The sequence below is a fragment of the Oreochromis aureus genome, linkage group 17 (genome assembly GCF_013358895.1).
Source record: "Oreochromis aureus strain Israel breed Guangdong linkage group 17, ZZ_aureus, whole genome shotgun sequence".
In the NCBI taxonomy this organism is placed as follows: Eukaryota; Metazoa; Chordata; class Actinopteri; order Cichliformes; family Cichlidae; genus Oreochromis; species Oreochromis aureus.
The window spans coordinates 14400835-14413343 of NC_052958.1; the positions used below are offsets into that span (position 1 = coordinate 14400835).

At 39.2% G+C, this 12509-nt stretch overlaps 1 protein-coding gene across 1 annotated transcript; it reads right to left on the minus strand.

Moving 5' to 3' along the window:
* Positions 1-140: 140 nt before the first annotated feature.
* On the minus strand, positions 141-7926 carry chpt1 (choline phosphotransferase 1). The gene is made up of 8 exons (XM_031758336.2): positions 7481-7926; positions 5446-5593; positions 5172-5313; positions 4094-4178; positions 3484-3615; positions 3244-3402; positions 2995-3120; positions 141-1816 (listed from the first exon to the last, which is right to left on the minus strand). Exons 1-8 carry the CDS (start codon positions 7718-7720, stop codon positions 1700-1702), a joined length of 1149 nt encoding a protein of 382 aa, XP_031614196.1. The 5' UTR covers positions 7721-7926; the 3' UTR covers positions 141-1699.
* Between the last annotated feature and the right edge of the window lie 4583 nt (positions 7927-12509).

Below are 12509 nucleotides of genomic sequence, written 5' to 3' on the forward strand. Positions count from 1 at the left end.
GGTTTAAAAAAAAAAAAAATTATATATATATGTATATGTATATATGTATGTCACGCAATAACAGATCGAGTCATGTTGCAGTATTTTTACATGGTAGTATTGCAGTACTTTTTTTTCCACAAATGACAGGAACAATCAAAATGGATGAAAAATATTTTCTTTATTACAATCTTTTCCACTCATGTCTGTTAGTAGAAAGGAGTTTCACTGCATTACTGAACAGTGCAACAAAGTGATTTTGAACCATGGTTGTACCTTTGAAATGCATAGCTCCAAAGTCCATCCATAAATAAGCTTCTCGATACAGGAGTATAGTGTCAGAATCTAAGGGGACGACGATGACAATTTTCAAAATAAAATAAAAAATACCCGCCCTCAAATCTTTTACCGGCGCTACAGAAATGTCCCTTTTTACCCAAATGCTCCTGAATGATGTTTCATTCTGATTACAACCCTTCATTGAGATTCATTACACAATTACTAATAATCCAACAAAACTTCATTAACAAAAGAATCCGGTCACATATACATAACAATTATGCATAAATGAACATGAGTGAACAGTTAAAAAAAACCCCGAAAAACTTCCAGTATAGCGTTCTATTATTATTGTATCTGGTGTGATACTGAGTGAAAATAAAATAAAAAAAAATGTACAAAGCTGCTTTAAATATTCACAAGTTAAACAGTAATTACAACAAAAATATTTAAGGCATCTTCAGTTCAATTCTGTACAATCACACAAAATCATTAGCCCTTCAGGGAGAAGAACAGAGAAAGCAGAACAAGCCGAGTGTTGACGCTTCATCAGTCGACGGTGCTCCAGAGGCCGGAAAAGATGGTTTTAAGGATTGTTTTCCACGACTGCAGGATGAGATGAGTCAAAACAAAACAAAAAAAACTGCAGTGGGGTTTGTGAGATCGGCCTAACTTTAGACACGTCATCATTTTCAGCATTAACACACGATCGTTACCCTTCGATGCAGCTCGCTGACAACCTGCCGGTCCAAATTGGAAACCTCATTGGAAATTATTTTAAGGTCTAAAAGTTTATTTAAAAAAAAGTTTTTTAAAGCCCTAATTTGTATCAGATTCAGTCTTATTTCATTTAACAAATTAAAACAAGTCATTAAGAAAACTCTTAACAGGTATTTTGATTCAGATTCAGCAGATATCAAAGAAATTTAACTTAAATTGTCACTCGTGATTGTCATATTTATGTGTTTAGTCAATTGTACAACAATCCATGAGGAACATTTATCCATATTTAAAGCTCACTTAAATGCTTTGATATTTGCCCAAACTAAAAAATACCTATTAAAAGAATTTTTTTTTGGTATTTTGTGTTGAATAAGCTGGAAGTGCCAAATGATGTTCAAAAAATTAAATCTAACAACATGCATTTACCTTGAAATTAAAATCTGAAAGACTTCATCAGGCAACTGGGTTTTCAAGGGAAACTTGGGTTAATTTTTCATTCAACAGATCCATGCTTGGTTGTTTTTTTTTTTCTTTTTTTGTATCAAGGTGGTTTTATCTTTCCTTTTAGTAGGTGTGAGTTTTAATCTGAAGTGGTTACTTTGTCGAGGCTGCAGTGGCTCGAGGTCGAGGGTTTCTCCTCGTCATCGCGGTCGCTGTCTGCTTTCAGGAGCGGGAAGAGATCTGCGTCTCCTCCCGCCTCCTCCCGCCGGGCAAACCGTCAGTCGCGGTGCGACTGGCTCGGCGTTGTGATGCTAAAGACGTGGATGCGCAGGTGCGAGGCGATCTGGATGCACACCCCCGTGCAGTAGCGTATCAAATCCACAGTGGAGAGGACCTGGAGCAAAAATATAAAGACTTATTATGTTGATATACTAAGTGATATACTAATTTGAGATGCAATACAGGCCCCCATCTGTTTTTGTATCACCACAAAGGATGATACAAGAACAGCCACTGGATACAGCAAGGAAGTAATTTACATGGAAATCTTTAGTTTTGTAGCAATTTCCTTTCCTCCATTTAAAAAGTAAAGCAGTTCACTGCCAAGGACCCCTAGACACGCACGAGCTTCTGGTTGGTGAGGGCTGAAGGACTGACACACACTTTCCCACAGTGTCTCTCTAATTTGTCAAAACTAAGTAACCAACTTCCTGCTTCCTGTTTATGCAATCACACATTTTCTTGTTGTCATGGATTGCTATTATTTATGAAATGATCTAACACACATGTTTAGATGGACAATAAGTATTGCTATATAAGGAAAACCAGTAAGCCAGAACCTGTAATACCGGGATGTGATTGCTGATATTAGTAACACTGTTGCCCTCCCTACTGTGACATGTCAGTGTCAAATGAGGAAAACGTGTTTGCACACCAACGCTGGCTCCAAATTCAAATGGTGGTTTCCCATCAGCTATTAATATATTTGTTGACTTGATCTGTTAGTGAATATCAGCGCACCATCTCGGCCGTCACACTGACGAGAGATTACAATTTATAGTAGAAAACATGGCTTTAAAGTTCTTTTAACGTTTTTAAACCTTATTTATCCTTTCAAAGCTGATCAGCTGGAAACCCTGCGGGGGTTTGAAACAGCGTGTGAGATACAACACGAGTCATGGATGTCAAAGGAAGGTTTATCACAAGTCATCTCAATTGCATTGTAGAAACTGTGTGCTCTTTGAACCACAACTATAATGATTAAATGGTAACTAGCAGAGATAAGAGTCCCACAGACAGAAATGAAAGTCGCTGTGCTTATGAGAAGTTGATTTAACTGTGTGCGTATTAGTCATCAACGCTGACGTGTCCTGCAAGTATTTTAAGGCACTCCAATCTTATTTCTCTATTGTCATCATTATAATGAAAAGCGCTCAACTGAATAAAGTATGCAAGGAAAATAATTTAAGGCATTAACTGTATACACAAAAAGGTAAAAGAGCAAAGAATGTGGCTACTTAGAGGTGACAAAAAGGGTGGGGCTGCATTTTAAACAAAGAGTGCAGTACTAACCATGGCGATCCAGAGGACTATGTGTTCGTCAATGAAGCTGTTAAAGTACTGGTTGAGGAAAAGGAGGCCAGGCCCAATAAAGGCTGGGTCTGGGAGGTATAACTCACTCTTGGTCATGTGTGCCATCTACAGAGAAGATTCAAGAAAGAAAGAAAACACAGGTTAAACACTGGGTTAAACGATGGGTTAAAACAGACAAAAGAAGATATGTGACAGTTCATTCAGGCGATTAAGAGAAAACCAACGTACCACCAGCTTGTTGGAAATCTTGGCGATAACCATGCCAAAGGTGAGCAGGTACAAACAGGGGTGGTGCTCAAACAGGTGGCTGGATGACTTCTTGAAAATGATGAAGGCCAGTGTAAGGATGAGGCCAATGTGCAAACCGGGACTCAGCACACTGGTGTCCTGAAGAGCAAAAACGTTGATTAGTTTTTGTGCTTTACACATTTTTGTTAGTATTAAAATAATGCTGTATTTAGAACTTACAGCCACAGTGGAGCCATTTTTGCCAACCCCTCCATTCAAAATGACATAGAAATAGTTGTAACAGGAGTACAGGGCTCCCCCGATGATGCCCATGACGGGGAAGGCATACAGCTTCACTCCAATGATGGGCAACTATGGGAACACATTGAGGTCAAAATAAAGAGAAACAAGAAGCATTCTCCTTATAAAATAGAAAAGTGCTTATATGAAAGCTGCAGCATGCTGAGCATGATGGGAGGGCAAAGCAAATAAATAAATAAATATATCCAAATAAAACACAAACAAATGCGGGCGACATCATCAGCTTTTTGAGCCAGATCATGTCCAGTAGATGACCTGTTGCCATGGCGTTAGCTACCCATATTTACCTTCTCACTTCTCTCATGTGATGTTAAGTCAAGCCTCCAAAGGCAGCACAGAGTAAAAGTAAAACACAAATTCTATTTAAAGACTAGCAGGACAACTAAAGCCTAAGAAGTGATTCAGTTAGTTTGTCTGGTGTAAAAACTAAGGAGAAAAAGGTTTGACTATACACTTGAGGTGAAATGGAAGTGTCCTTGTGTGTACACTATTTGTGCAGGCGAGTGTGAAGAAATGGATTCTCAGTTACCGTGTACTGCCAAAGGCTCACGCCTCCGAAAGCTGACATCACATACATGATTACGATGGCGACTTGCACCTCTGTGACATCAACCCTGTGCAGAACATGAGGGAAGTGTGACATAAGTGACAGTGTGAAGGTTTAACAACAGCATCGGTACTGCAGCATTTTCCAAATGCCAATGTGTGACCGGATCCTACAATGAGATGTTCTCATAAAACAAGGCGTTCAATACGGGGCTGTGGTTCTTTTCTCATCTTCCAGGGGAACACAAACACCTCATACCAACTGTCAGGCATGGTGGTGTGAGGGTGTTGGTTTGGGCTGGTTTGTAGCCACAGGACCTGTGATCACTGAGTGAGCCATGAACTCCTCTGTATGCCAAAAGCATTAAATACAAGACCATCTGTCTGACAGCTAAAGCTTAGGCCAAACTGGGTCATGCAACAGGACAAATATCCCAGGCACAGCAGCAAATCTACAACAGAATGATTGATAAATAAGAGTATAAAATGTTCAAATGGCCAAGTCAAAGTCCAGACCTCAATCTAATTGAAATGCTGTGGTGGGACCTGAAGAGAGATAAACCAGTGCCCACAAATCTCAATGAACTACAGCAACATTGTAAAGAAGAGTGGGCCATAATAATGTGAGAGACTGCTGAAGTCACACAGAATAAAAGCAGGTGGCAAAATAAGCTAAAAGTGGTTATACAAGCTACTGAATCATGGAGTATACTCAATTTTTCAAAGGACTGCTTAGAGCCCTAGAAACTTTCTTTTTTCCCCCACGTGACTATATGAGTTGGTGGTAAATGCACTGAAGGATTATTTAGGCAACTGGAACCTGGACTGTTCACTAGCAACCAACTATCACATGCAAAGCAATGCATGACAAGTTAAACACTTTACATGTGGACGGGGCTTGAAAGGTCTTCGTTGGGGTTGATCTGCCAGTGCAAGTGGCTTGCCAGGCAAATTAGCTTACTGTCTTCAAGTTATTTTATCATTCAGTGTTGCAAACTAATAACGATGCCCATTTTCTTATATTAAGAGAAAAATACATTTAAAATGAATATTTGACTTACAGGCCAAAGCGGAGCGTCCCGGACACATAGGTCTGCCAGTGGGCGCAGAAAAACATAAACATCCCAATAAAACCACAGAAGAAAATCCAGTTTGGATATTGTCCTATTCCACATGAAATGCAAGTTCCCACAGCAACAAAGACTGGAAGAGAATCACCGAGGTAAGCACATTAAAGTCATGTTAATGAAATTAAAGCCAAAGCTTTGTTTACTAACATGCTACAGTCAGTTTATTATAATCAAACACAGCAGACTTCGGGGTTTAGGAGATTACCTGTAGAGACTGCATCACAGCCATGGTCGAAGAGCTCACCAAGGGCTGAGCTGCTGTTTGTCCTCCTGGCCTGTTTCCCATCAATAGCATCCAGAGACTGGTAGATGAAGAGCCCCAGAGCAGACAGGATGAAAGCCCATGATGGAGCCTGAAGCCAGGGAAGGGATGACAGAGGGAGACTGAAAGTTACACACCCATTCTTACAACACAGATAATCACCTAATTAGTCAAATCTATTTAAGCTACTTAAAATACAGATAGTTGTAGAGCGAAAGAAAATGGTGGGTAACTGGTGAAAGGCCAAATTTTAATCTGTGGGTGCCATCCCCCTGCAAAACCACAGGGACCAAGGGACCACTTTAGATCCACCCCACTTCCTTTGAAACCTAGAAACATATAATACTTAAAAATTGCAGTTGCAGTTGTTGACCAGATTGCAAGATGGTCTCTACTTTAATCATATCTGTATTTCACAACTTTAATTATTATTCATATGAGGGGGGAGGGGAGGGTTGTGTAACTTGTTGAGGTATTGGATTTTCAGAAGTTGTTTGTTTTGGATTTAATGGAACTTTTGAATTCATACATGTGTGCACTGTTGGATTTAAATAATACTTATGTGTCATATCTGCTACATCTCTCTGAAGTGTGTAGTAGGAGGGAATCCAGCTGACTAGACCAGTTCAGCTCCTCTTTACTAGGTTGGAGGTTATGGACCATCTGGACAGCAATGCTGGCCAACATAGCATGTTTGCAAAACTACAATGTGTGTGTACGTGTGTGTGTGTGTGTGTGTGTGTGTGTGTGTGTGAGAGCATTTGTGTAAGCCTGTGACTGAGAGAGAGAAAACCACACACAAAGACAGAGTGTGTTTCAACAGAGATGAAGCACATGTCCCAAAAGCCTTGTTTAAGTTTATCACAGCAGTGACTTGAGGGAAAACTCTGACCTATTTCCATAGGCTCTGATGAATTCCTGTGAATGTGTGTTTGTTTGCACAGCGATGGGACTTAACTCTTAACTCTCCATAAATAAAAGCGTACACTGTATGCCTCAATCAATGCAGAATAACAGTAGAGGAAACTTGTGGAGTCAGTGGGAGTGCATGGACTTTGACTCAGGTGCAAGGTTGTCATAGTTAGAACGAACAAAGGTGCAAGTCTGATAAACTCACCAACCTGTGCATGAGCAGCTGGACCCACTGCTGCAGGGACAGACAGGTTTACTGTGCCCTAGGTCAACTTGCTACCTGCATGGCACACTTTCTATAGTATTCTTAGATTACAGAATAATATAGAGGCGTTTCAAAATCAGCTTACTCATTTAAATAAGTATATTTTTGTCTGGTTAAGGGCTAGACACTCCCCGCCCCCTTTTATATTTTAATTCTTAATTACTAATAAATGGCTGCTAAATGATTAGCCTCTTCTCTGATAGATAGTGGCCTGAAGTGAAACAATGAAACAAATTGTTGTTTTGACACCAACAGCACTGCGTCACATGAGGCCTTTGAACTTTCAACTTTCTAATGTCACATGACCGCCGATATATCTGTTCTCAAAACAGTTATTCTTGTCCACGTCGTCCCTAATACGATTAAAACCCATTTTAAAGCTTCTCGGCTTGCTTGTGGCCATGCTTGGGTTTTAAAAAAAGAGAGAAAACAGTTTTCCTGAAACACCTGGAGACGGACTCCAAGCTTACTTCAGCTTACACTAAAAAATTTAAATTTAGCTGTTTGACACAACAGAACAGTCCCCAAAATACAGCCCCTGTGGCGTTAGCTAGTACCACGGCCCCATCTATAAGGTAGATATGACGTTAAAATACAAGCAGCTGTGAAGCTCAAATGTTTGCCGAATTAGTAAGTATCCCCAATGGACTCAGTAAATATAATCAATCCTATTTGTTGAGCTATCTGGGCCTTACAGGTTGCCGTGTATCTTTAGCCTACGCATTTTCTAAATGGAGGACGGTCTTTTCATAGCAGAGATGGGTAGACGTTTGAAACTTTAGCCCCAGTCGCTATACTCACCTCTTCTGTTGCCGTGGGACAATAATACACAAGCACCAACGTGGAGAGGACATTAACCAGCAGTCCAACAATAGTCAGTGTGTTTGGTGCGATCCATGTCGGTATCTGCTGGACGAGCCAGTTCCAGTAGATCTGACACGGCGGCTCAAATAGGGATCTACCGGAGGCGCTGTATTTATGCTCCTCCAGCCGCTTCAGTTGAGCGGGTGACAACGGCTCTGGCCACAGGAAATGTGGCATTATTTTTCTGCCTCGTCACTCCTCTGAGTACCGCAAAAACTCCCCGATATTCCCGGGTGGTGTTTCAGACAGGGTTGGCCGACTCCAGGAGACAGCAACAGCTCATCTGGTATGTCTAGGTAGACGAGCAGCAGAGGCCATTTCCACAGCGGAACCAAGCGCTGTGGATGTCTATACGTTTCTGATCGAGGTGCGTCTCGGCAGGAAGCGAAGGTCCGGAAGGGATAACGTGGCTATCTACCGGGAAATTTAAATGCACATAGCCTGCGCCTAAGAGTGTATAACACTGTGATATAACCATCTGGTTGGCTTATAAACTTGCTAAAATACAAGCAAACGTAAGCACACATTGTATGACTGACAGATGTATTAGGCCCATAATTACCTCATTCATGTAGGTTAAACCTTATAATTTAAAAACTATGATTCTTAAAAGTGTAGGTGGTATCATCAACATATAGAAAGCACCACACAAACATCTACAATATCATATCATATTTGACCTGCCTTAGTGTAGCTGTTCTCCTTGTGCTTCTTGTTCACTTTGTTAGTTAAACTAAAAACTAAACTTAGATTAAAAAAAATGTTAATTTTAGTTAATTTAATTAATAGTTAATTTTAGAAGAAAAAACCCCACCTGGAATAATGCTGTGTTCTTTTAAAGATTAACTAATATAAATTTAAAAGAAAAAATAAGGTAAACATGAGTTGTGTTTTTGCAAAGCTTTGAAAAGTGTGGATTTGTAAATGGATCGCACATCAAATGATAAAAATAATCCGAAATATTAGCCTACTTTCTGTAGGTCTGTTTAGGATACTTGGGCTAATAATCATAGTTTCTAAGTTAAAGGGTTTAATTTGCTGCATTAGAGGGATTTGATTCTTTATGTTCACAGAGATTGGATTGTTTACATGACTACAACTGAGGTAGGGCTGCTCGATTATGGCAAAAATGATAATCACGATTATTTTCACTGAAATTGAGATCTTGATTATTTGACGATATTTATTTAACAATAACAATGTATTGAATAATGGCTTTAAAGATTGTCAAAAAATAATATAAAATAGTGTGCAAATACTGATTACAGTGCAAATGTTTGCAATATAAAAAATAAATGAAAAATGTAAACATCTATGTTTAGTGAACTTCAAAATACTGCACAATATTTGATCCACGTCTGACTCCGCAAATATGAAATATTTGAGGGAACATTGGTGGAAATTTCCACCAATGTTCCCTCAAATATTTCATGTGTCTGAGCGAACACACAAACTTCCTGAGCGGTCCCTTGGACCACTGTGAGCGACATCAGACGTGTGCACTGTGGTCACGCCAGCATCAAATCCATCCAAGTTACATGGTTTATTAAAATAATCAAATTACAGCATTTACATTTCTGTTAGACTACTTTTAATTAACTGCTTTAGCCCACTTACAGTGAAAATGTAAAAAAAATCTTGTTCATGACCTGTGTAGTATGTTAACACTATTGGAAGTAAAAATAACTTAAACTCCAATTTTGAAAACACAACTTTCTTTCTTTTCTTTTTTTTTTCATAAAGCTCTGACTTGTATTATGAGTCTGTGGTCTGGGAGAGAGTCCTGTAACTCTCTGTCTGCAAAATACAGTATATAATGACCAATGTTGGGCAATTAATTATATAGTTACTACTTCAAAAAAGTAACTCAGTTTGGCAAACAACAAAGTTTTTTGCAGCTATTTATTTTTTTAATGCAGCCAAGGCGTTTTTTTTTTTTTTTAAATAAACATTTCAAACTATTTACAGAACATTCAGTTGTTCTGCATCAAATCTGATGCCACACAAATTATTTGTGCCACTCCAAAAATAATTTCTGTCCACTATGAGATAAAGGAGAACAACAGCCTGATACCTGCAGGCCTGACAACAGGAGATGTATCACTCCTGTAACACCTGTAACATTCAGCAGCCGCCTCATTGTTCTGACACACACAACAAAACTATTGACTACACACACTAACTACACAAGATTTGCACTAAACGTCTCAAATCTCTCACATCTCAAAGCACCGCCGTCACTCCTAAAACTTCCCCCCGTTTCTTAACAACTAGATGCCACTTGCCATATCATTTTTTGATTGGTCGACACGGTACTTTTTTCAACCAATAGGAAAGGGTGGGGGGTTTTTTGGTTTTGTTTTTGCTCACAAGCGGAGAGTCCTTTCTAGCGTTTTCCGTTTTTACCGTTTCTTCCCGCAGTAAATATAAACAACGATAGTATTCAGGAAGAAAACCAAACATTGCATATATTTTTATCATAACTCTGGTTTTACCTGGCCTATCAACACAATTTAAAAACTGGTCCACACTTTTTCCGTCAATTGTTCCGTCTGTCCTGCTCACATCTCCAATGGTTGTACACATTGTCATTAATGTGGCTTCACTGCACATCAGCCACGCCGCTTTCCTAGCTAAAACACCGGTGTCGGCACATAAGGACGCTGTCATAGCCTGTCAACGACGTTGATTAGCTGCGTATATACGAATGTGAATCGCATTATTGGTTGGACTATAGGATAAGGTGGCATCGTTCTAATCCCATACAGGAGCAGCCAGTCACTTAGTGACTAACACTGCAAAACAGAATTGTTAAAGTTTTAATTTTAATTTCAATTCAGGTTAGATTTTTTTGTGCGCAACGCAGATTTTCTGTGCGCAGGGACCGTGCCAGCAGTGCGCAATTGCGCACGTGCGCAGCTTACAGGGAACATTGGTTTCCACACCACTGAAGTCGTTTTATCTCTCTTTTCAACCAACGGCATTCGTTCTTCAGCAGCCATTATCCTCTCCTCTCCAAATAACTTCTGCTTAGCTTTCCGAGCTTCCCTCGGGTCCTCTTAATTGCTGTGACGCGTGTTCGAAACGCAGAGAGGTGCGCTCGATTTGTCACACGGAGCAGCGCGAGAGTAAAGCACGAGGGAGGTGCTAATAATCGGCTCAGTCATTTTTAATGATCGTTGAAAACCCAGATCGTAATCGAGATTAAAATTCGATTAATTGAGCAGCCCTAAACTGAGGTGTTGTATTGTAATACCTGTGTCATACCTATACTCTTAATTTGAAGAATACCCCCTGTAACTGTTTATAATATGTTTGGGTTCACAATAAATGAATCTCCTAATAAATTTCTCTAGCATTTGGTTATTGGATCTAAGATTATTTATTAAAATTAAATAAGTATATTTTTGTCTGGTTAATTAAACTCTCTCTCTCTCTCTGCTGATATATATATATATATATATATATATATATATATATATATATATATATATATATATATATATATATATATATATGAATTTTTTTCTTTAAGGCAGAACCCGGAGTCTGAGAAAAAATTAGAGAAACATTAGGTGTAATTAGGGTAACTGGCAGCAGGTGAGTGAACATGACTGGATATAAAAAGAGCACCTTACAAAGTGAGATGAAAGTAAGTAGAGTGTGTCAGAAGTAAAGATGGAGGTTTACCAATATGCAAAACACTCTGTACAAAGTTTCATAATAATGTTCCTCATCATAAAGACTTTGTGAAGACTTTAATAACTCATCATCTACAGTACATAATATTATCAAAAGTGTCAGGGTCCCTGGGCCGTGGACCCAGGAGGATTTATTTCTCTAGGGGTTTTTGTCCATGTCCATGTCTGTCTACACTTGTACACTCTCTGTTCTCTGTCTCTGAGGTTGTCTGATCTGTTGTGTCAAGTGAGCCTTGTCTTCCCAGTTAGTCATACCTCGGCATTTGTTTACCTTTTCCCTGTGTCAAGGTCACATGTCTTAGTCTGGGTCTTCATTACTTCCTGTTTTTATTTTACTTCTACTCCCTTGTCTCATATGCATTATGGCGAGTTTGCTTTCCCTCGTTTCATTAGTTAGATTCTAATCAGCTGTGTTCCCCAGGTGTCTCCACTGGGGAATACAGCAGTCTCTGACGGTATGGGAATTGGCAGCTTGCACATCTGGAAAGGCTGAAATGCTGATGCTGAAAGGTATATACAGGTTTTAGAACAACATGTGCTCCCATCCAGACAGTTTTTTTTTTCAGAAAAGGTCTTGCATTTTCAGCAAGACAATGCTAAACCACATACTGCATCTAAGACAATAGCAGGGCTTTGTAGTAGAAGAGAGCAGGTGCTGAACCGGCCTACAGACATTTGGAGCATAATGAAATGAAAAATACAACAGAAAAGACCCAGGCCTGCCTTTATCAGACATGAATGGGAAAAAAAATCCTCTCCCAAAAGTCCAGTAACTGTTTTCTTCAGTGTACAGACTGTCCCGACCTTTTAAGATTTGTTTTGCCATCAAAATGGGTGTTTGTTCTTTCCGTCTTCAGATGGCACATTTTCTCAGTTTAAATATTTTATGTTTTCTATATTCTATTGTGAATAAACTATGGTTTTATGAGATTTGCCATTAAAAAATGGGTTATTCTGAGTCAATATCTGTGCCAATACTCTGTGTCAACTTTTGAGCACCACAGTAGGTCTCCTTTAACTAACCCCCTGTTTATATGGTCAAGTCAGTATATTCAAACATAAGACCTTCCATATGTCAGAGCATATTTTCCAGATCTCACATACATGACTCATTCTATAAACTCTCATTCTATTTCTAGTTTGCAAAATAAATAAATATGACTAAAATGAATTAATGAGGTCAATTACACAGTGAATCTGTCACAGACTAGAAAAGAAGATTAATTCCTACAACACAAGAGTACACAAATCAACAACAGAGATAC